This window comes from Lemur catta, chromosome 2 (assembly GCF_020740605.2).
Source record: "Lemur catta isolate mLemCat1 chromosome 2, mLemCat1.pri, whole genome shotgun sequence".
NCBI classification, from domain to species: domain Eukaryota; kingdom Metazoa; phylum Chordata; class Mammalia; order Primates; family Lemuridae; genus Lemur; species Lemur catta.
In genome coordinates, this window is record NC_059129.1 from 131,295,429 (window position 1) to 131,321,098 (window position 25,670).

Below are 25,670 nucleotides of genomic sequence, written 5' to 3' on the forward strand. Positions count from 1 at the left end.
CCAGGCCCTCCCTCCACCCCCAAATCTATACAGGTCTTACAAAGATTTGGAATTAACTCACTGCATGTATTAAATAAGAAAAAAATGTAATCATAATATTGGAACAAATTAAAGAACTAGAATTACAGTTTCGGTGGTAATTGCATGATATTGTCAAAATACTTTTATTTGAAAGCAGCTTAATGAAAAGTATACAAGCAATAGAAATGACTTAGTAGGATGAAATTGATGACTAGAACACAAGAATGAAATGATATCCAAGCCTGATAGAAAGGCAGATAGTAGATCTGCTACTCTGGATCTAATTCTAACCTACAAAGAGAATTGGTTGACAATATGGAAGTGATGAGTCATCTTGGGAATTTTGAGTGTACAGAACCACATATTCAGTCAACATTTGAAATGAAGAAAGAAAGAAAATTCTTTTCATACTCAGAGGAAAGACAATTACAATTTGATGACCTTGAAAATGTAAAAGGAAAGATGTTCAGGAAGTTTTGGATAACTTCCTAGAATAAAATGATCCATAATGACTAAGAAATTCTGACAAGGAAAACAGGGAGAGATATTCAGAGAGACTGGTCTGGTTTCACAAGGGCTTTACAATGTTATATAAAAAGATTATATAGAAGGAAAGAGTATATAACCAAAGGTAAACATAAGAATGATTAGAGCTAAGTCTTGTAAAAAATAATAACAAAAGAATTAATGAAAACACTTCTTTAAAAAAAATTTAGGACAAAATGCTAAGTAGTTTAATGGTAGATATGATTAGGGAATACAGAATTTTTCTGACTGTATTAATGCAATACTGGCCCAGACAAATTATGTCTTAGACTACTGAATGGACTGACTCCTGTACCATTGTTGTTTGGCCTAGGAGGAATGTAGAGTGACAGTAGTGCTTCAAAGTTGGAAATGAAAAAAAAAAATTTAGAATCTGAATTAAGTTCAGTTCACCAAATATTGAGTGTTCACTCTGTGCCAGAGATTATGCTAGGTGTTGGGATAACAAAGATGAGTAAAATTCTTGAATAGCTTACATTAAAGCAGAGACCCAGGCACATATTACAATATGAACGAATGCCAATTTTAGAGATTTATATTAAAACATGATGCAATAATTAACCCAGTCTTTTTTTAATTTTTTTTTTTTTTTAAGAAGACAAAAGTCAGTCATCAGGAAAATGCAAACTAATTCGACAATTCTACAATCAGAATGCCTAGATTGTGAGGCAACTGAAACTTCTCATAACCTACTCATGGGAGTTTTAAATGTCACAGTCACTTTGGAAAATATTTTGGCAGTATTCACATACACCATGAATGACCCAAACATTCAACTGCTAAATATATACCTGTGTTAGGCAGAATTCTAAGTTAGGTCCCAAGGTATCTGCCCCCTGGTGTACACATACATACTCCTCATTATTTAAACAAATGCTTATCTGGATGAAGGCATTTTGCAGATGTAATTAAGTTCCCAAATTAGTTGACCTTAAAATAGGGAATTATTCTCAGTAGGCATAACTTAATCAGGTGAGCCTTTAAAAGAGACTAGATTCTTCCTGACAAAAGGTTCAGAGCATGCAAAGGAGTCAATGGAAAGGAGATTCTCCCCTGCTGGTTTTGAAGATGGAGATGGCCACGTAGGAATACAGGTGGCCTCTATGAGCATACCCTCTGAGATGGCATGGAGAGACACAGACTCAGTCCATGAGAAGTTGTATTCAGCTAGTAACCTGAATGAGCTTGGGAGCAGATTCTTTCCCAGCTCTTCCAGAAAGGGATGTAAGAATGCAGCTTTGCTGATACCTGGATTTTAGCCTTGTAAGTTCTTGAGGAGAGAACCTAGTTATGCAGTGCCTGGACATCTAACCTACAGAAACTATGAAATAATAAATGGGTATTGTTTTAAACCACTAAGTTTGTGGCACTTTGTCATACAGCAATAAAAAACTAATACAGATTTTGGTAGGTGGAAGTGGGATACCACTGTAACACGTTAACTAAAAATGTGGAAGTCACTTGGCAGCCAGGCAGTTAGTTGGTAGAGGCTGGAAGGATTTTGAGGAGCATGATAGAAAAGCTTGTATTTCCCAGAACAGGCTGTTTGTTAGACTGAATACTTGAGATTGCTGCCAATGAGAGCTCTGAAGGATGTGAGGAACATGTTACAGGAAACTGGAGAAAGTGGTTATATAATGGCGGAATGCTAGACAGAATTGTCTCTTGCATAGTGCATAGGTGATTAGCTTGAATATTAAACTGAGGAGATTTCCAAGGAAAGTGTTGAAGGTGCAACCTGATTTTGTTTTGTTGTTTCTTTATAATAAAATGCAAGAGGAGAGAGATAAATTGAGGGAAGAATTATTGAAGGAACCAAGACTTGATGATTTGGGAAATTCCTACCCTGATGCATCTGGCAAAGAGAAATTGCTTCTGAAAGTGAGGCATAGAAGAAAAATGTGAGAGTGTGCTTATGTAAGTTTTTACTAAAATATTTTTAAAGACCCAAAGGATATAGCCCAGCATGGTGGTGCATGCCTGTGGTCCCAGCTACTCAGGAGGCGGAGGCAGAAGGATCGCTTGAGCCCAGGAGTTTGAGGTTGCTGTGAGCTAGGCTACGCCACGGCACTGTAGCCCAGGCAACAGAGTGAGACCCTGTCTAAAATAAAATAAAATAAAATAAAATAACATACCCAAAGGTTAGAGTATTCAGTCACACAAAGGCCTCTTTTAAGATCATCTCAACTAAACCAGAGAGCCTCTAGGAAGTTTAAAAGTATAATTCCACAGGCAGCTCAGCAGGAGCCAAGATAGAGAAGAAATTATCCCCAAAAGATTTGTGGGTGTGACTTTTGTCTAGTGGAGTGAAACCCAATGAAATTTACTTAAGAACTGCAAATTTCTTGAGAAAATTGTATCAGTAGAAACATTGCCAGGTTAGTAAAGGGACACAGTACAAAATAAAAGGAGACAGCAGGCTGATAAAAGTATTCAGCTGTATATGCTTGGTACCTTTCATGAAAAAGGAACAGTGATTAAGAGGGTGAAGCTTAGAACCAAAGAAGATTATTGCCAGGCTTGAAACCTGGTTAAGAAAAATTCACCATTTGCCAAACTTAATTTCAAAACTGTTATGGACCGCTGACTTTTTTTATCTTTCAGTTTCCCTTGTTTTGAACAGGAATTTCTGTACAATTGACCATTCCTGTGCAAGGGTACCACATCCCTGGATTCAACCAACTTTGGCTGAAAGATATTAACAAAAAAAAAAAATACAAATTTTTTCACTAAAAATAAGTGTTTCCAAAAAGGGGAAGATAGTATCCATTCTTTACCTTGAAATCAAATATCTGAAACTGTTGGAATAATAATAAATTATAGTAAATGCATGTGAATTACTATAATTTTTTTTTTCTATTTTTTTTTTTTTTTTGAGACAGTTCTCTCTTTGTCACCCTGGGTAGAGTGCAGTGGCATCATTATAGCTCACTGCAACCTCAAACTCTTGAGCTCAAGTGATCCTCCTCCCTCAGCCTCCTGAGTAGCTGGGACTACAGGCACATGTCATGAAGCCGGGCTAATTTTTCTATTTTTGGTAGAGATGGGATCTCACTCTTGCTCAGGCTGGTCTTAAACTCCTGACCTCAAGTGATCCTCCTGCCTTGGCCTCCCAGAGTGTTAGGATTACAGGCATGAGCCACCACACCCAGCCTATAATTTCTTAATGAAGTCTTCCGATATCATCAGGGCATAGGAAGAAATAGTTCAGAAATATTATCTAAGGCTGAGTATAAGGGTTCTCTGTCCTTCTAGAGGCTTACAAGTTAGTAAGGAAGATGGACCCTAACTATCGTGTAAGGCAGGCATCACAGAGATACAAAGTATTGGGATATCAGTTTGAATGAGAATGGTATTTGAAGTGAATGTTGAACAGAAGAAAAATATGAGGAGGAGCATTTTGCCAGGAAGGAATAGTAAACATAGGTACTGAGATAAATTAGTCAGTTTAGTGACTCCTGAGAAGTACAGGAGTACCCAGGGGTGATGTGAATATTGGAATCCTTTAAGCTTGTGGCTTAAAGGTTAAGTTTGTGATGTGCCCAAGGTTATACAGTTACTGGATGACATACCCACGTTTGAAACACATTCTAACTTCCAAAACTCATCTTCTTTCTATCATGCCATGCTATCTATTTAACTGTAAGACCTTATGCTGATGTATACATTTAATTAGCATAATTAAATATTAATCACAATGAGAAGATAAATCTGATGATTGTATGTCATTTTTGCTTTTCCTGAATTACATATACTATGATTAACCCTCTAATGCAGTCAGTAAAATTTATCAAACATTTTTCAGATTTTCTCTTTGAATATATTTTCTCTTGCAGGGTTACATTTTGCCATCTGCCTTTCCAGAGTAAGTGGCTGTACGTGGGCACTGAACGAGGTAATATACATATTGTCAATGTGGAGTCCTTCACACTCTCAGGCTACGTCATTATGTGGAATAAAGCCATTGAACTGTGAGTTTGAGCAGATATTTCATATCTGAAAGTATCAGTACCATATATTATAATATCATCATATGATAGCCAGTCACTAACTCCATATGGAATTAAATATGTGTCAGACATTCTTGATATTAAATATATTTATTAGCTTTTTGTAAGTATTATCCAATTGACATGGCAGTTTGTAAATTTAAATTTTACAAATTATATATACATAAATTTACAAATGTAAATATAGATATATACAAACATTATATAGGCATATATATGAAACACAAGTTTAATGAAATAATCATTCTTCTTACTAGATGAAAAACACACTCTAAAATTTTCTGGTTTTTTATTTTATAATTATTTTTATTTCTAACATGGCCCACAAATGGGTTGCTACCACTGTTTGAAAACACTGATTATTTGATGTGTTTTAATAATCAACAAATATAAGGCAAATGTTTGCTAAAGTTAACATATTATAGAATTAATTTTAAGATTGATTTTACTTAATTTTGAAATGATTGTTTTCATTTACTAATTTTAACAAGAAAGGCTATAGGTTGAGCTATAGGTCCTTGAGGATCTTTAATGTCAACTTTTCACTCTGTCTTAAATTTTGCCTGCCTTATCTTTTTCTACAAATTTTTTTTACATTCCTGGGACATAAAAATCAAAGTTTAAGGATATTGGCAAGACCCTTCTCATTGTTTCTTTTTGTTTTTGTTTTTTAAAAAATGTTCTTGTATCATTGCATTCCACAGTATTTACATCTTTTTGAGATAAGGATAATTTTGTGGTATATCTTTTAAGTAAGTAACGTCTTAGTGTAGTTGTAATAGTATATTAATCCTGGTTTTTCTTCCTGTGGCAGGGACATTATTATCATGTATCTGTCTCCTGGTAGTAGTGTAGGTTTTCATGGTCTTTTATTTTGAGTTGATTACAACTTCTAGTGGGTAGGCCTGGTTCAGGTGACTGCATAGTTTCACAGATGGCTCTCATGAAGTGGAGTGGTCTCTCAAACTTAGGAGTTTCTGAATTAGGGATATGATTATGTATGGGCATCAGTTCAGCCATATTCTTAACTGTATTAACTTCTTTTTGTCTGAGCAGGTATAGGTAGCAATACTTTGTTGATTTTTAAAAATATAATAGAATTTTTGCTATTTCTGGTATTAACTATGGAACTAAATGGGATTCTCAATTGGAGGCTAGAATTGGGTAAAATAAGAGGGTAATCTTTTAGATGTTGCATTGTTTAAAAATATTTACTTTGAGAATTTTACTTGAGGATAGATTTTCTGTGCTGAAATCATTGACTAAATTGAAGATTCTTTCCTATACAGAAAGTGTACTTAACTGTAAATTTTGCTGACGTGTCAACATGAATTACCATTTTATTCCTGATTCCTGTTTTGTTCCATATTAAGAACTATGTATCTGTTATTGATCGCTTGCTGCAATTCTTTCTTTGTAAATATGTCTCTATTTTCTATTCATTTATTCTTATTGTAATGAATATGTAGCCATATCAAAATTTTTAATTGAGAAAACTTATTAACATTTTCTTTTTTAGGTCATCTAAATCTCACCCAGGACCTGTTGTTCATATAAGTGATAATCCAATGGATGAGGGAAAGGTAGAATTTTTTCCTAAAAGAATACATTCATTATTTTAATGCATGAATTTTTGTATAATAAGCAAACTATTCCAGGACCACTCTTACCTGCAAAACTGAGATTGCTAATAAAAGTTGTATATCATATACACTTAATGCTTGTTATTCAGTATGAGTAACAAGTGAAGGAATTAGAATCATTTATAATTTTAAAATACAAAAGTACCCTAAAGCATAATTCAAAATTAATAAATGCAATTACATGTTATTTATATTTGGCTTATTCAGAATATTTTTCCTGATTTTCTGATAATCCTGACAAAAAGTTTTCTTTTGGTCTTCAATTCTTTTCAACACTTTAGTTATACAATTTTTGTAGCACTTATCCCAAATTGCCTTATGTTAGAGTTGTCTTTATATCTCATCTCCCGTAAGTTTTTCTTCATAAATAGCTCCAATTAATAATGTAGATATTTTTAAAACATTCTTTTAATTTTTAATACTCTGAAATTGGTTCATACAGTCAGTATCTAGCTATTGTTAATTTAGTTAATTAATACTTTTAAAAATAATTAAATTTTTTTCTATGAATCTTTGTTTACTAATTCAAACCAACTTTCAAGTGGGTAGTTCTATTTAATAATATCTTTCTACCTATATAATTTTATGATGGTAACCTAAATAAATACCAGGAAGTTTATTGCTGTCACAAATCAGTGCAGTGAAGCCTCTAGATTTTGTGCAGAAGTTTAACCAGGTGTTTCCTTCCTCAGCTGTGGGAGAGGTCAAGCCTCTAAATTGATTAACATTGTTCTCTTAGTTTCCCACTGGGAAAACTAAAGGATAACTGGACTGTCTGGAGTTAGCATGTAATCATAAAGCAAGTATAGAGTAACCTAGATCTTCATTTTATATTCTTTTTATGTAAGATACTTGTTTAAAAGCCAAGCCTTTGGGTGGGAGGCATGGTGGCAGAGTTGAAAACTTCCCTTTTACCTTGAATCAATCGCTAAGTCATTTTAATCCTTCATTTAATCCTTACTTTGTAATGTCTCTTTTCTCATAATGACCACTGAAGTTCAAGACATTACAACTCATTCTTGAATCATTTCCAGGTTAGTCTTCCTAGAGTACCATTTTAATGTGTTCTACTGTTCAAAGGCTTTCAGTGGCTCTTTAGTATCTAAAAAGCAAAATAAACTTTCCTTAAAATGTAGCTCTAGGTTCCTTTATCTTTCAGAATATTTTTACCTAAATGCTATGCTGAAGCAAACAGTTACAGCTTCCCAAATATGGACAGCTCTTTGCTGCCTCTATGTTTTTGTTTTTGTGAGTCCTTCTGATTGGAATTCTCTCCCAACATTCTCTCTCTGCTGAATTCATACCCTCATTTTAAGGCCCAGATTGAATATATATCTTTTGTGATGTCTTCCCTGATAATCCTGACAGAAAATGCTTTCTTTTATGTCCATATTCGTTAGTACTTTAGTTATGCAATTTTATGGTATTTATCACATATTGCCTTGTATTAGAAATATGTGCGTATCTCAGCTCCCTTGAACTTGAAAGAGTCCTTGAACGCAAAGGCAGGATTTATATGAGTTTGTATTTTCCGTAGTATCCAACATACAATAAAAATAGTAACTACTCAATATATACTTGATTTATGTAATGAATAAATTATATATTAATATAACTGTTTTTATCCTCAGTATTTTCATTGAAACGTTGCATTATGTTATTCTCCTTAGTTCCAAAAATTAATCTCATCAAACATTTAAAAAATATTTTGCTAAAATAAATTATATAATCTTTGATTTCTTGTAGACTCTCTCCAGATTCCAAAGATCCCTATGACATTTTGTCACTGAAAAAAGATATGCGGTGATAGGGCAAGTTTATTCAAAGCTAACCTTACAGGTGAATGCCACCACATTAAGTGGTGGTCTTGGCTAAAGAAAGTTAGGCATTAGTGTAAAATTACTTACAATAGTGATATTTGTCATTTATTGAGTTCTATAAGTCAGGCACTGTGCTGGCCACTTCATATTTCATTGGGATCTCCCATCGAGTTGTAAGTTAGAAATTTTCCCATCTTTATAGATGATGCAGCAGAGACTTGGTGGCATTATGTGTTCCAGAGGTACAGAGCTAGATATTGGTGGAGCTTGGATTTGAACATTGATATCTCTGATTTCAATCCAGGAGTACTCTCCATTATGCTACATTTTTTTCTCTAGATGTAGGTCAGTTATTGATGCTGTAGAGAACTATGTTCATATTCAGTGCTTTTTATAAGATAAAAATTAGTAAATTAGTCAATAGTACATAAAGTAATTAATATCTCTGAGTTATAAAATATTCCAGTAGGAATAGGCATTGAAGGAATATTACAAGTTTAATTAAGTACTATATATTTAATTTAGTTTCCTATTTTTTAATATTTATTTATAATTTTCTTGCTTTTATTGAGAAAGGAATTAAAAAGCCAGAAGATTATGGGCATTAAAATCAAACCTGTTAGTACATATTTCTAACATTCTTAAGATGTTAGAACTAGCTTGTGAGGCTGAAGTTCACTATAACTCTCTTAGGTTATTAAGATCTAGATAGATAAAATTATTTTCCTAGAGCTCCGTGGCTACAAAGTGGCAGATTTAAGCCTAGAACTCAGGTTACCTATGTCCTGAAGCAGTGCAGTGCTGATTACACGGTATATCAACTCTTACATTATATTCTTTTCCTTCTCTTTCCTTATTCCTGAAATTCCTCACTTCCTCCATGTGAAAATGCCATATTACATGTCCAGGATATTTGGAAAGACGGGGAAAAAGGAAAGGAAACAAATACCAGTTTTTCTCAGAAGATTTATGTATCTCAGATTGCATAGGAAAGAAGAGTTTGGGTTAGGAAAACTTACTCCCTACCAAGATGGGAAAACCTATTTTGTTAGCTTTAATAACTAGCCCCTCCACTAGAAATGGGAAAAAAAAAGGAAGTTCTAAACTAATGAATGAGCTTCAGAGAGTATTTTGGTTATCCTGTATTGTTAATGTGAGTAAAAAAGTTACGTAAATGAACATCTATTTTTTTTTTTTTTTACTTCTCTGCTGTGCACAAACTAGGCAAATATTTTTTCCATGAATGTGTTTGTTTCATGTCTTTATTAATAGTATTTTCAACTGGAATTTTTTCCTATGGGTGAATATTAAATGAGGAAACATTCTTACTTGTTTTTCTTTGATTTTCATATAGAAATAAAAATCTATATAGCTATACTAAGTAAAATTTTTTTTTTTTTAAAATAACTAGCCCCTCCAACTATACCTTGTAATCTGAACTCCACTAAATGGCTATTTTGTTAAAATTACTGGGTCTATCCCCAACTTTGTTCATATTCCCAGATTACATGAATAGGTGTAGACTATCTACTAATCATGTTTATATTCATTAAACAAGTAATTATTGAGTGTCTACTATGTGTTAGGCAGTACATTAGATACTAGAGCTATACAAATGAAAATGTATGTAGTAGCATAAGAGAAGGAGCACTTTATTGTGTCTGGAGGAACTGGGTAGACAACCAAGAAAGCAACACTGAATTTAGGCTTACAAAATGAATAGAAATTGCTCAGTGAATGAAAGGGGAGGAGATTTCAAGCAGAGAAATATTGAGATTTGGAAAATACTGGAGTGTGTGTGGGGGGAACTGAGTTTGGATGGGCAGTGCACATAGTCTGTGAGGGAGGATCATGCATTCCATTCTGGAATGTATTCATTCATAAAATATTTTTTAAATATTTATAAGATGTCAGTCCCTGTGTTGTATGTCAGAAGTATTGTGATGAACAAGATAAAACTAATCCTTGGCCAAATACACCAGTATTATGATCTGCAAAAGAATTTATAAGTGGAAAAGGCCATTATTATATTGTGTGGTGACTCTTCTGTTTAAAAATGTACAGAATGTTATTGGAGCACACTGGAAGGGCATTAATTTACATTTGGTAGGTCAGGGAGAGGAAACAATAGCTAAAATGACATCTGAAAGACTAGTAGGACTAGTCAAGCAAAGTGTAAAATGGTCCATTCAAATGGAGTGGCCCAGGTAGGGAAGTAGCACGTGTAAAGGCTCAAAGGTAAAAGAAAGCATAAACTTCAGAATACACTGGAATGTGGGTAGCAGAGATGTGGTAAGGGATGAAGCTGAAGAGGTAAACAGAGGTCAGCGCATGACAGAACTTGCAGGTCATATTACTGAGTTTAGACTTTATCCTAAAAATAATGGTGAGACATTAAAAAGTTTTAAATAGAAGCATTTATTACCCTATCAGATTTGCATTTTAGAGCTGTTATTCTAGCTATAATATGAAATGTGTCTAAAAGAGGAGGAAGACTGGAATCAGAGACACCGAAAACAGATGTTTGTGTCTTAAACCAGGAGAGAGGTGCAGGAGATGGAATGAAGTAAATTAGATAATAGAATGTAATTTTAAATTTACTTGTTGATTTTACCTGTTGGAGGAGAGACTAGAGTTAAGGATGACTCCCAATTTTCTGGCCTGAGCAACTGAATAAATGTTGTGATAAGGAATGGTGAGAGAGAAACTATGGCAGGAAGTGTCAGAGAAACAGAGTAGAGAAGAATATAATTGATTCACTTTTGGGCACATTTCTTTTGAGGTTCTTGTGTAGGTAAGTGAAGATGTGGCCACTGGAATTATGTGTCTGCATCTTATGGGAGGGATCTAGGCTGGATGTGATTTAAAGCTAATCAATACATAGGTGCAGTAGATGAGATTGCCTGATAATACGTAGAATTTGGAAAGTGTCCAAACTCCAAAGCACATACAAATGTTAATTTTTATTAGTAATTTATTAAAACATTTTATATTAGGACTTCAAAATGGTACTGTTTTCTTTTTCAAAAATCAGTTGTCTATGTTGAGTCCCTAATTATCAAAGGCATACAAATATGCAACACAGTGTTCTCATTTGTCAATTATATCAACAGTCCCCAACCTTTTTTGCACCGGGGACCGGTTTCATGGAAGACAAATTTTCCACCAGAGGTGGGTGAAGGAGGTGGGGAGGTGGAGCTCAGGCAGTGATGTAGGCAGTGGGGAGTGGCTGTAAATACAGATGAAGCTTCACTCCCTTGCCTGCTGCTCACCTCATGCTGTGCGGCCCAGTACCTACGCTTCATGGAAGACAATTTTTCCACGAGAAGTGGGCTGCACACAGTGACACACCGCCCGGTTCCTAAACAGGCTATACGCTGGTACTGGGCCCTGGCCCGGGGGTTGAGGCCTGTAGATCTATATGACTACTAATCAGCAGTGCAGATGTTTAATTACAGTTTATATAATTTATACTGAGAGCATATGAATAATATTAATAGTTATCTTTATCAACAAATGTTTTATAATTGATATAATTCCTAGGTAACATGGATTTTTTTTTTATTACAGCTTTTGATTGGCTTTGAATCTGGAACAGTAGTCTTATGGGACCTCAAATCAAAGAAAGCCGACTACAGATACACATATGATGAGGTAATGACATTATCTTTGCTAATAAAAGCTGTTGTGATTTCTCTAATTCAAAGCATAGTTTGTGAGCTTTAAGATCCAAATAAGGTGTGATGGCGATTGATTGATAAGTCTTTTAATTCTCTTTTAATTTGTAGGTCTCCCCTTTTCTTCTTCACTTCCCTTTCTTACCTTTCTCATTCATTTTTGTCACTTATTTGCTGAAGATAGAATCTCCCAAATGCTGAATTTTTCTGACTGCATCCCCATTGTCTTTAACATCTTTTTTTTTTGCCTTTAGATTTCCTATAAATTGAATATTTCACCGAGGTTTGATCAAATTCATATTCATTTTTCATTACTAGCAAGACTACTTCATAGGTGATGCTGATGCTCTTCTATCTGATGGAACCTTAACGTGTGTGTCTGTTTCTAATGTTGGCAGCCAGTGGTGCTCAAGGCCTAGGTCTGTTATTGTGTAGTGCTTGCAAAATGGGATGTATTCTAATTCTATCATTTCTTCTTTATTTATTAGCTAGGACACATTAGTAAAGAGAATGTACTACTATTTGTTTATACAGTAGTACAATTCATATAGCAAAGGCACAATAGATGCTTCCTTTTCTTTAGTATTCACTCTAAGGAGTTGTTTTCTAGTAGTTTCAGTGGTGAACAATTCTTATTTTTGGTTTCGTTATGTTCTCAAATGATTTAAACATGTTTCATGTGCTTCAGTGCATTGAAGTTCTTATCCTTATTGCTTTTCCAATTATCTCGTATTTGGTCAGTGAACCCCCTCCAGTTGGCTCTTGAGACCTTTGGTGATATCTGTAATCATCTTGGATAGCTTCCTTGCTATCTGGTATAACAAAATATGTATCTTGTATATTTCTGATCCAAACTTAGAATAAGATATTTTTCTGTGAAACTATGGCTTCTTTCAGTGTGACATGGTATGTAGTGACCGTAATTGGGGTACCAGAAGTGTTCATGGTTTCCAATTCAGTGACTAGAGCTATAGCTAGAAAATGTGTAAGTGGCTTTTCTTGTTTGTTTTTAAGATAAAATACATCATGTGTTCATATTTATGTATTCAGTTACAGCAGAGTACATTGAGTAATTATAGCAGTACTTTGAATACTTTTCAAATGTTTGGATATTGTCTTTGTAAGCATGACTGAGGGAACATCCTTTGTTTTTATAGCGGTATACGTTTTGCTGCTCACTAGTCATGATCTTCAAATTAAAAAACAGCAAACAAACATGTTTTGAATAAAGAATTTCTGTCTTTTTTCTGGAAGTTTTGAGCCTGTAGGTCTATTTTCTATGTTAAAATGAAAGCAAATTTCAAAAATTGATTTTTTTGGTTTTGCTTTTGATAATTTTAAATAGTGATCTTGGCTTGAGCCATTATGAAATCACAGGAACTCCATGTACCTTCTTGCCTTAAACAAAGAAACTGGACAGATTATATGAAACCACAGTTTTCAGCAGTTTGACAGCAGGTAGTACAGAAAAGGATTCCTTAGAGAGGGAAAACAAACAAAGTGAGCCCTTCAATCACTTTAGCTATTGGTGTGGAGAGATATTCTAGGTCTCAGTATGTGAAGGGGGAACCTAGGTAGAAGCCATGCAGTCTCTCTCACTTGAAGAGACATAATTGGGAAACTGGGGAATCCAAGGCATCTGCAGCTTATAAGGCAATGTGCTAAAGAGAAAAGTGCTGCCTACAAGGAGTGTTTGAGAAGACTACAGAAGGCTCCCTACCCCAAGTCTTCATTTGAATATAGATTAGTGCATGGGTGTGAGGCTTGGAAAAGACCCACTGAAAAGGAGAACCATTTCTATAACACACACAGGACTGAGAATAGTTCACATTTTGAAAAGAGTAGAGAAACCTTATAATGCACATGATACAAAGAAGAGTATTCAGAGAGATATTGCCTCAATAGTGGAACTAAACTAGCCCTACGCTAAAGGCTAACCTAGTCCAGACTGACAAAGCTTAAAGCAAACTTTGAAAGGACCAAACTATTTCTAAGTACCTAACTATATCCCAGAAAAAACATTCAAAAACATTAAAAAGAATATAATAATACCCCTATATAAATTTCACAATGTCTGTTATCCAAATATAAATTTATGAGGTATGCAAAAAGCTAGAAAATATGACCTATAATGAGAAGAAAATGCAAATAGAAACAGACTCCGAAATGGCCAAGAGGATAGAATTAGTATCAAGGATATGAAAGCAAATATTATCAAATATACTCCATATGCTCAACAAGGTAGATTAAACCATGAACATGTTGATGAAAGACATGAAAGACTTAAAAACCACACAAGTAGAGTTTCTAGAGATGAACAATAAAATGTCTAAGATGAAAAATACTCTGAATGGGATCACCAAAGGATTTGATACTGAAGAAGAAAAGATTAAGGGATTTGAGGACATAACATTATAAGCTACTTAATATGAAAGACTGGGGAAACAATGAACAGAATATGAGTAAGCTGTGGTGCAACTTCATGCAGAGTGATATCTGTATTTTGAATCCTAGTAATAGAATGGGAAGGGTGGACAGAAAATATATTGAAGAAATAATGACTAAGAGTTCTTCATTTTGATGAAAAGTATATGAGTAAACCAGAGATTCTAGAAGTTCAATCAATGAACTCTAGGCAGAAGAACATGAAGAAAACTACACAAAAGCACAATTTTCACCTGTTAAAAACTAGTGATAGAGGACATCTTATGAAAACCAGAGGAACAAAAAAACACATTAAATATAGAGGAGCAAAGAAAAGTGATAGCAGATTTTATTTTTGTAGTAGAAACAATGTAAGCCAGAACAAAGTCAAACAAAACCTTACAATAACTGAAAAATAAATTTGTCAACCTAAAACTTTATACCCAGTGAATATATCTTTTCCAAAACAAAGGCAAAATAAAGACTTTAAGGATATTAAAAAACTGAAAGAATTTATCAATTGCTTCACTACAATATATGTTAAAAGAAGTCCTTCATGCAGAAGGCAAATGATACAAGGTGGAAATTTGGATCTATTCAAGGAATGAAAGACACCAGAAGTGGCAAATATGTGGTAGATGTAAAAGCCTTCTTATTTTTATATTGCTTTAAGACATCAGTAAGTATTCAAACCAAATACAATAAAAATGCATTATAGGGTTTATGACGTATGGACATTAATAGTACAAAGGTTCGAAGATAGAATACTCATTAGATTATTATACTGTATGTGAAGTGGTATAATATTATGTGAAGGTAGATTATGATAACATAAAGATATGTATTGCAGATCCTAAAGGAAACAGAAAAACAACAACAGCAACCCAAAAAATTGAGCCAAAGAGGAAATACAATGAAATTTAAAAAAATATCAATCCAGATGAATGCAGGAAGAGGAGGAAAAGGGAAACAAAGAACAGATGGATGAAATAGTGAACAAATGGCAAGATGATAGAATTAAATCCAACTGTATCAATAATCATATTAATGGTTTAAATATGCTAATTAAAGGTAGAGATTGTCATATTGCATAAAAAAGCAAAATGTAAATACATACTATCTATAAGAAACCCGCTTTTAAAGACAGATGTGTTAGAAAAAAGGATAGATAAAAGAGTAATATTAACAGTAATCAAAAGAAAGCGGAAATGACTTTATTAATATCAACAAAGCAGAGAGCAGAGTGCTTCCCCCTCAACAACAGAACATACATTTTTTGAAGTATACATGGAACATCACCAAGACAGATCATATTTAGTGCCATAAAATCAGTCTCAATAAATTTTATAAGATTAAACCCATATAAAATATATTCTTTCACTATAGTATAAATAAATTAGAAATCAGTTATAAAAAGGTAGATGGAAAATCTTCAAATATTTCAAAGTGAGGCAACATACTTCTGAATAACGCATGAGTCAAAGAAGGAAACACAATGAAAATTAGAAAATATTTTGAACTGAAAAAATAAAACGACATACTAAGTTTTGTGGGATGCAGCTAAAGTATCCACTGTAGCATCAAATGCTTTGTATTAGAAAAGAACAGTCTAAAATCAGTGACCCCAGCTTCCAACACAAGAACTAGAAGAAAAAAGGAAGATTAAATACAGAGTAAGCTGAAGAACTGAAATAATAAAAAAATCAATGAAACAGAAAAGCAATAGAGAAAACTGATAAAATTAAAGCTAGATTCTTTTATGAAGATGAATAAGATTGGTAAACATGTGGTCAGAGTGATGAGGAAAAAAAGACACAAATTACCCATTCTAGGCATGAGAAAGAAGATATATCATTTCAATTTCTACAGAAACACAGAGGGTCTGATAAGGAAAAATGTACAACTTACTGCCAGTAAGTTCAGCAACTTAGATGAAATGAACAATTTCCTTGAAAGATGCCAACTTTCTTGAAAGAACCAAAGCTTACTCTAGAAGAAATGCTTTTAACCTAAGCAGTTCTATAATTACTGAAGAAATTGAATTTGTAATGAAAGTATTTCCCATCAAGAAAACTCCAGGCTCAGAAGGCTTACTGGTGTATTTTACCAAATAATACTTGTTGTACCCAGACTCTTCCAAAACTAGCAGAGGAGAACACATTTCCCAACTCATTTTATGAAGATAATGTTACTCGGCTACCAAAACCAGAAAAAAATTATAAGAAAACTGCAGACCAGTATCCTTCATGAACAGAGATGCTAAAGTCATAAAACTTACTATTAACAAATATTGATATACATAATGACTAAGTCATGTGTTTTAAATAATAGTACTGTGGATATAAGATGTAGCTTCTAAACTGACTTGTTCTAAAGTAAACTGAGTAAAAATTTCTGGCTGTATTTCCATGAGTTTGTGCTATTCTATCATTGTTCTTGGTTCATATTAAAATGTATATTTGATTCTCAATACAGTTTTTACCAGATGTACAATTTTAGCCATTCATGAAATTATTATAGGTATAATTCTCCCTCAGTAGTGAGAGTTAAAAATTTAAGACTTTAATAAAATACTACCTCCCAATATTTATGTTCTGTTCAATGGTCCATCACTCTAGACATATTCATTTTTTTATACTGGCACAAATGTATTAAATGGCATTATGGTTTCAATTTGGAACATTTCTAATGTAATTAAAGTTCTACTTGATACAGCTTTAATTGCTTATTTGATTTCTTGAGGGTGATTTAGATGGATGGGAGTAATGGGAACAAAAGTTCATCTTGGTGCCCTTGAGCTTTTGTTGCTTTGTAACCATAGTTAATACTTCTCTAATGGATAGACTCTGCTCTCCCCTGGTTATCTCTTTAATGGACATTCTGTTCTTTTTTAGGCTATAACTAGTATTAAAATATTAGTATTATTTTTATAGTAATCAGTGTTGGCACAAAAAATACTATTGATATTTTAAGACCATAAATTAATACTTAAAAACTTCTTTATTGTAATGATTATTATTTGTCATATGCCTAAGGTTATTTATCAATGGCTTTTGTATTTTGGTTTCATGTTGGTTTTTCCTGGTATATTGAGAAGGAACAGAAATATTGGTAGTAAAATATAAATAAAAAATAGTTTGTGCTTTGCTAGCTCTCTGCATACATTTGTATCTCAAGACCATTGGAAACATTTTTAGAAAGAATGTTGAAATATGTTTGCAACTTACAGCATTGGAATCAATAGGAGCTTTAAATAAATTATTTTTTGTACTACAGATATTAATGGAAGTATTTGTTCCTTTAAGGGTGTTCTTCCATTTTTAGACTGGGATGCTTTTTAGAAAGCTTATTTTCTTCACACACACACACACACACACACACACACACACACTCCCTGCAAAGGTAAAAACAATGCTTAAAAGAATGAATAATATGGTCACATTTTCAAAATATCTAAGAAAGCTTCACTTGAGTTTTATTTTTAATGGAAATGTTAGTGGTTTCAGTTTATATCTGCTTAAAATCTTTAGAGAGAAAGGGAAAAATTATAAATCATTTAATGTCTAATATGTAATTTTTATCAACTACCTTACAAAATACATGATTTAGTAATTAATCTTGTTTCATTATACAGTATTACTGTTGTTTCCCTTCTAAGGTAGAACTAGTATTGAAAAGACTGAAGTCTATATTGTAAATTTTCTTTTATCATTTTTGTTGAAATTTTTCTAAGGGTTTTAGCAATTATAGATAATTACATTGGGAATTTTGAATAGAATGTTAAATCATATTTTCTAGGAGAAAAGAAATTATTTTTGGTGTGTGTTAAAAATGTTAATTGCTGTTTGTCTAATGTAAGAGCAGCTGGACCAGGACTTATATATAGCTTTTACTGTGAAATGATTTTAATAATACTGATTAGTTTTCAAAACCAGTAGGTAGAGAATTTATTCAATTTCCACACTATTTTGGGTTAATGAGTATAAAGTCTGGTAGATAAGCAGCTAACTTGTTCTGTCTTTCTAGAAAATTATTCTTCAGGGTGTCCTCTTGTTTGATAAGAATAGCGCAAAACATCATATGTACTACTTTTGCCAAAGCCTAATAATTAGATATTACTCGTTTTAAAAAATATGTCACAATAGACAGTGCCTTTTCTTTTCCTTTAATTTTATCAAAGATGAAAATACTAATGTCAGATTTTTAATTAACTGTCTCATGAACTTTTTTATAATTTTGAATTTTTGTCAGATACTGCATTTTTTAAGGATCCTTTAGAATTGCATATACTGTTGCTTTGTGGATTATGCCAATAGCTATATTATCACCCCTCCTCCTCTCTTCACTTTTTTGTCTAACCTGAATTCATCTTGTTCCTCCTTGTTTTTATTTATAAGTTCCAGACAGCACTCTAGACCTCTCTTGTATTTTCCCTTATTGATTTTTAAAAAAGCCCAGACATCTAAATAGCTTTGTTTATAGCTTTTTAGCACTATTATTTTGCAGAAATAATTTTACCTATAAAGGCTACTAAGGGATTTCTTATATTAAGATTGAGTTTTTGAAATGGTATATGTATATTTTAGAATCAACTTATTATTTTAAGATTTTGATTGGAATTATTTCAGAGACACAGATGATCTCTGATTTATGATGATTTGATTTATGATTTTTTGACTTTACAATTGGTTGTCAGGATGTAACCCCATGTAAATCAAGCTCCTTAGGACTTAACATTGGTATTATGGTTTCTACTGAATGCATATCATTTTTCCACCATTTTAAAGTTGAAAAATTGTAAGTCAAACCATTGTAAGTCAGGTTGAGTTTTATTTTTAATGGAAATGTTAGTGTTTTCAGTTTATATTTGCTTAAAATCTTTAGAGAGAGAGGAAAAAAGTTATAAATCATTTAACATCTAATATGTAATTTTTGTCAACTACCTTACAAAATGTATGATTTAGTAATTATCTTGCTTCATTATACAGTATTACTGTTGTCTCTCTTCTGTGGTAGAACATATGCAAAAGTGACATACATTCAGTAGAAACCGTAACACCAGTGTAAGTCTTAAGGAACTTGACTGACCATGAGGTTACATCCTGATAATCCATCATAAAGTCAAAAATTCATAAATCATCATAAATCAGAGATCATCTGAGTCTCTAATGTTGCCGTATTACCAGCATTAAGCACATTTTCAACTTAATATATTTTTGGCTTATGGTGGGTTTATCAGGATGTAAACCCATCATAAGTTGAGGAGTACATTTTGAAAGTTTTGAATGAAAAACCTTGTGTCAAATATTGGTATTTAGAAGATCAGCTGATTCTGTGTATCTTTCATCATTTAATGTTTTAATCTGATTTATAATATTAAAATGCCTTATAATAGCTTAAATTTATAAGTATATGAAGAACCCAAATAAATGGGCCTTGAACGAGATGATAGAAAATGTTGATTTTTGTACATAGCAGAACTCTTAAGTTTCAGTTACGTGATTTTTGTGTCAAGTTCTGCAGTTCTCACATTCCAGTAAGGCAGCAGGCAGCTTTTAAAGTCAGTTGACTGTTAAGAATGAAAAATATATCAGCTTGAGTTGAAAAGAAGTAATCCAGAGGGTACCTGGAAGAGTGATTTAAAAAAAAAAAATTTACAGACAAAAATATTAAATAATATTAGAGCCAAAAAATCGAGGGGTTAACATGTTAATACTTTGATCATGTAAAAATATTTTCCAGATAGTTTTGCTTTAAGTGGTTCAGAAGTATAAAATAAATTTCTGGTCAGAAGAGGGCTTCCTCAGATTAAAAATTACTGTGAGAGATGTCTTGGAAGCTCAACCTGTGGTATTTTTATTGATCTTTTTTAAAAATTTTTTTATTTTTGAGACAGGGTCTCGCTCTGTTGCCTGGGCTAGAGTGGGGTGGTGTCATCATAGCTCACTGCAACCTCAAACTCCTGGGCTCAAGCCATTCTTCTGACTCAGCTTCCTAAGTAACTGGGACCACAGGGGTACACCACCATACCCAGCTAATTTTTCTATTTTTTGTAGAGGCAGGGCCTTGCTCTTGCTAAGGCTAATCCTGAACTCCTGGCCTCAAGCAATCCTTCTGCCTTGGCCTCCCAAAGTGCTAGGATTACAGGCATGAGCCACCATGCCCAGCCTTTTATTGATCTGAATTCCAAATTTACATTTTGTGTCTTATAATTATAGTTAACTTAAAAAACATTGTTCTAGTCTCTCCATGCAGCTAGTTTTTCCAATGGAATATTGGTTATAATAACTTGCCAATTTATATTTAGGTATAGTTCATTCTAAAAAACTATAAGAATGCATTTTATTTTCCTGAACTTGTCAATAGATATATGTCACTATCATAGCTTCCTTATGCTGGCTTAAGGAATAAAGTAAGTAAAAAAAATTAAAATAGTGCCAATATGAAATAAAATATCATTTGTATTGCGAGAGGGCTAAATTCTCATGGGAATGTGAAGTTAACATTTTGACTTCAGTTTGGGAAATTTAAAAACATTTAAAATAGAAATTAATTCCAAAACCATTTCTGCATAGTTTGATATTTAAATAAATTTGAAAAATGGAATTGTTCACCTTTCTTCCACAGGCTATCCACTCTGTTGCTTGGCATCATGAAGGAAAACAATTTATTTGCAGTCATTCAGATGGCACCTTGACTATATGGAATGTGAGATCCCCTACTAAGCCTGTACAGACAATCACTCCACATGGTAAGAATGCATCGATTTTAAACACCACGTAAATTATAGTGGATGGTAAACTATTTTGAGTTTGTATTTGGATTTGTTTGTTTGGTTTTGAGAATAATGATGGGTTTCCTTTCATTTTGAGGGAATTAAAAATATTTTCATGTATAGAAATAATATCTAACAACCAGGTAGTAAAATCTCAAATTAAGGATATTTACAGTTTAAATTGCAAATTTGAACATTGAGAAAAATGAATGTTATATTGTCTTCTGAATATAATTTCTCCAGTAGTCCCAAAAGCAAATAGTTTTGTGAGTGATCCAGGACTTTAAGCTTTTGTTATCTTAATGTTACCTTTTGCCAGTTGTTAATGTATATATAACAGTGTACTTGAAATACTTGAACTTGATAGAAAGTAATTTTATTAATAATATATTAAAGTATTGTGTCAGGAGTCCTCAAGATCACCCCAGGTTTGATGATTTAGTAGGAGGACTTCCAGGACTCAGTATACAGTAGTCCTATTCACTGCCGTGATTTATTACTGCAAAACGATGTAAAGCAAAATCGGCAAAGGGAAAAGACACAGAGTGAAGTCTTGGAGGAAACCAGTTTCTAAGAGTTCTCACCTCATGGAGTCCCCAGGATGAGCTTAATTCCTTTAGTAATGAATTGTTACCACATGTGTGAAATATTGTCTAGCAGGGAAGCTCAACTGAGCCTGGGAGCCTAGAGTTTTTGCAGGAGTCAGTCATGAAGGCACCCTTTGCTTTAGTATGTTCCAAAATTCCCAGACTCCCAAAAGGAAAATAAGGGTTCAGCACAAACCACAGTCTTTGTACAAACAGTTTAGACACAGTGAGATACCCTTCTTGGTCAGGGAATAGTGGGAGTTTTCTTGAAAGCCAAGTTCCTAGACACCAACCAAGTGCTAGCCCTCAAGCAGATCTTTCTAAGGATAGTAGTCTCAGTCTTGCTATATTAACTCTTTTTCTGCATAAATCAGTATTTACAAAACTTACAAGATATTTTTATTAGGGTTTTTATTCAAAGCAGATTATGAAGGCCTTCTTTTGGTTTTAGAATTTGCATTTCTTTAATTATCTGCATTTTCCAACCTTGTCCCAAGAGAATCCTTTCTGACAAGTATAAGGAAATCATATTAAAGGAACTGATCTATAAATTGATAGTATATTGAAGAAATCCTTGTAGCTATTGCTAATATTTTATTGTTTGACTTACATATGAATATCCTCTTTTTAAAAATTCATACATTTTGAATTATTGCGATATGGAAATTAAATAGTAAAAAACTAGTTTTATTTATCTGTGGCAATATGGGTTTTTAGGCTTGTTTGCTTTCTGAGAAGAATGACAATTCTTGAAATTGCATATTGTGACATACTTTACTACTTTGTAATAGCAGTCATCTGGAAAAGCACCTATTTTAAATTTCCTACAGGTCTATTTATGAGTGCATCTAGAGGATATTTCTTATGATAGTAGCTTCCAATTTTTCTTTATATTTTCTTTCTTCCTTCCATTAGTGCCTAGGTCCCTGGTCATGATGACACTCCTTAAAAATTCCCGTAATTCTTAAAATCTCCCAACCTATGAATCCAGAAAACCAAAAAGGGGTAGTTAGTTCAAAAATCTTTCATTTCATATGCAGAATAAAATGAAACTAGTATGAAAGGTGATAGAAATATATGGTTTTACAGCTTGAAGTTTATCTGTTTTTATCTTCTTTGGAAGAACATAGTGTAAGGGTTTTTGGATTGGCCCACTCCAGAGAAAGAAAGACAGCAGAGTTGAAAGGGATAAGTAAAGAGGCTTTATTGGAGTGCCCCTGGGTGAGGGTAACGGATCCCAAGAGAGGGGAGCCCGGGCGAGGTTCTTGGGTCCCAGGAGAGAGAGAGAGAAAGACCCGAGAAGTCGCATCGCCCAGAAGTCTGAGTGGGTTTATATATGTTTTTAGGACTGGGGGATGGGGGTCTCTTCGGCGGGAAGATTTTGCCACAAAGAGTGAGGAATTTCTTTGTTGCAGTTTTAGGGTGGGTATTGAGAAATAGGAGGAGCTGGTGGTATGTGTGGACTCCAGGAACCAAGGCCCTTATCAGGGTAACCATCCAGATGTGGCTATTCTTTAACTTAGCTGGGCCTTGCAGGCGTTGTTCTTGGCAAGTCTCGTGGGCCTCTTCTTTTTCCATTAGGGATGTGAGGGGTGCCCGCCACCAGCCTTACACATAGTTCAAAGGGTATTTTTTTCTTTTGAACTATTTGAGAGTATGTTGTCAACACGGTGACCAATCACTCCTGAATGTTCTACTGGTTTTTTTTGTTTGTTTGTTTGTTTTTACAAATAACGACATTTTCCTCTATCACCAAGTTTTGCCTTTTATCAGGAGTCTGTATATGAATGAGATTTGGTTGTCATGTTTCTTCAATCTCCTTGAACCCGGAACAGTTCCTGAGCCTTTTCTTGACTTTCATATCTAATAAATTGTGAAGATTATAGGTCAGTTATTTTATAGAATGTACCTCAAAATGGTTTTGTCTCATGTTTTTTTCATGATTAGATTTAGTTTGCACATTTTTGGCAGGAATATCCCAAAAGGATTGATACATTCTTTTTGCATCCTCTTAAGTATACCTTGTTTTTGATTTGTCCTATATTAGTGATATCTTACACCCTGATACCTTAAGGTTCTGCCTGCTAAGTCTCTCCATTATAAAGTTATTCTTTTTCCCTTTGAAATTAATAAGTATTTTTCAAATTTGTATTTATAATCAGTAAGTATTTTGATTTGAAGGCTCTTTGGAGAGTCAGTGAACATACTGTTCTTCATCAAACTTTTCCTGTTTAGTTTGGGCATCTGTTGATATTTCTGGGCTGAATTAATTATTGCTGTGGTGATTGCCAAATGATTAAATGTTCTATTTAGTCTTTTTTTTTTTCATAACACTAAAAACTTAGGTCTTTGAGAGCAGACTTTAGAAAGTGGTATAAGTCAGTTTCTACAGTGTTTGTAGTATCTTAGCAGTAAAAAGTCATGAGGCAGAATTATTTTTAAACAAATAAGACACAGTATTTAATTTAATATATTCTCTCAAAATCAGAGTCCAAACAAAATGTAAGTGCAGTAGATTTTTTTCTGTAGCAATTATTAAAAAGTAGGATGCCATTTGTTGTACGATATAGCAGTCTAAATGTAGATGGTCAGAATTTTATTTTATAAAAAATACTTTCATTTTCTTGCATATAAGCAATTCATATTTAGAAAATCTGAATTCTTTTCAAGCATGGTAATGTTTCCTGCTTACTTCCTGGCACTAAGAACTATCAAGTGGTAAGGTCACCTACCACAGCTACATTTATGTTGACTTGACAGCTGAAGTCAGTGGCACAGCTGAGTGCATTTTTATGTATTAAAGCATCAAAATATGTTCTGTATACCATAACAAGATACCATTTATTCCAAAGATACCATATTTGTGGTATATGACTTTCAGTATATGATATACTGAAATTTTGATGGATGGAAATATAGTTCTTTTTTCTCATTACCACTTTCTATTGTGTGGTCTCTTGCTCTTAATCGCTAGTCAAACAATTATAATAAATTACTTTAAATGTACTAGACTTTTAAAATTTTGTACTTTTCATTTTTTTCTTATTTAAACCCATCTAATGGTTTAAATGGTATCTTTGCCATTTAAAGATGGTTATTCAGGTTATCTTAGCCTTGAAAAACATTTATAGTATTACTTTGGTAGCCAGGAACTGATTGTACTTTAAAACTCCTACCAGTACTTAACTATGATGTTTAATGTTAGGATGTTTAGTGTTAAAAATAGTTGAATATATCCTTGCAGAGTCTATTCCGAATAATATTACATCGGCCAAACATGGAATTTTAAAGCCTGGAGACTTGTGGTTAAGCCCTGATTCCATAGTTTCTGGCTCTTTGACTTTTGGGAAGTCAGTTAACATTTCTGAACCTAGTATTCTCATCTATAAATACAAATAATAATGAAACTTAATCTAGTCTTTTCATGTGGGTGTTGTGAGGATCACATTTATTTATTCATTCAGCAAATATTTATTGGTTCTACTATTTCATAGGCACTGTTCTAGGCCATGGATCAAATAAGCAAAATGTAAGTGAAATTATCTGTAAATTATGATGTGCTATTCATATTTGATTCTAGTAAATATAAATATACAAATTGTTATTTACTTGGTAGACTAGTGATTCCCCAAAGTATATTCCCAAATACTAATTTTTCTTATGTTGATGAATTGTTTGGTAGAAAAAGTATGCCTTGGTCAAAGAAGTTTTGGAAAAGCTGAATTAAACTTGAGTATTTTTCTTCACTTCAAGACTCAACAGGTGATTTTTGACTACTAAAAACAAACAAAAAAGCATAGTTCCCCTTAATCTAGTTTTTACAAATATCAAAGAACATTTCCCTGGAAATCAAGACAACTTGAAATCTAATTCCAACTTTGCTATAAGTGAAACACCTTGTGGAGATAATTTCTATTCTCTGGGACTTAGTTTTATTATTTGTAAAATGGCAGGATTGAACAGGTGATTTTTAAGTTGTTAAATTTGGCAAGTTTTGTTTTCACTTGTTAAGTTTGAATATATGGAAATTAAGCAGGATTTGGCTCTCCATATTTATTCTGCACAGTTATTTAATTTTGTTCTATATTTCTGTACAGTAAGTCTAGAGATAAGCTTTGCTTTTCACTTTTGGCCTGTTTCTCTCCCATGCAGATAGGTTTTCATTAT

General features: G+C 33.2%; 1 protein-coding gene across 5 annotated transcripts in view; it reads left to right on the plus strand.

The window, feature by feature from the left end:
• The window catches only part of STXBP5 (syntaxin binding protein 5), a 147,974-nt gene that overhangs the window by 30,671 nt on the left and 91,633 nt on the right, over positions 1 to 25,670 (plus strand). For 4 of the 5 annotated variants that reach the window (XM_045544545.1, XM_045544542.1, XM_045544543.1 and 1 more), the window contains exons 5-8: positions 4,404 to 4,538; positions 6,097 to 6,160; positions 11,611 to 11,694; positions 20,769 to 20,892. In XM_045544545.1, coding sequence (XP_045400501.1) covers positions 4,404 to 4,538; positions 6,097 to 6,160; positions 11,611 to 11,694; positions 20,769 to 20,892 — 407 coding nt within the window. Of the gene's footprint in view, positions 1 to 2,400; positions 2,485 to 4,403; positions 4,539 to 6,096; positions 6,161 to 11,610; positions 11,695 to 20,768; positions 20,893 to 25,670 lie in introns of those variants that run through there. The other variant, XM_045544546.1, reaches the window with a different exon arrangement.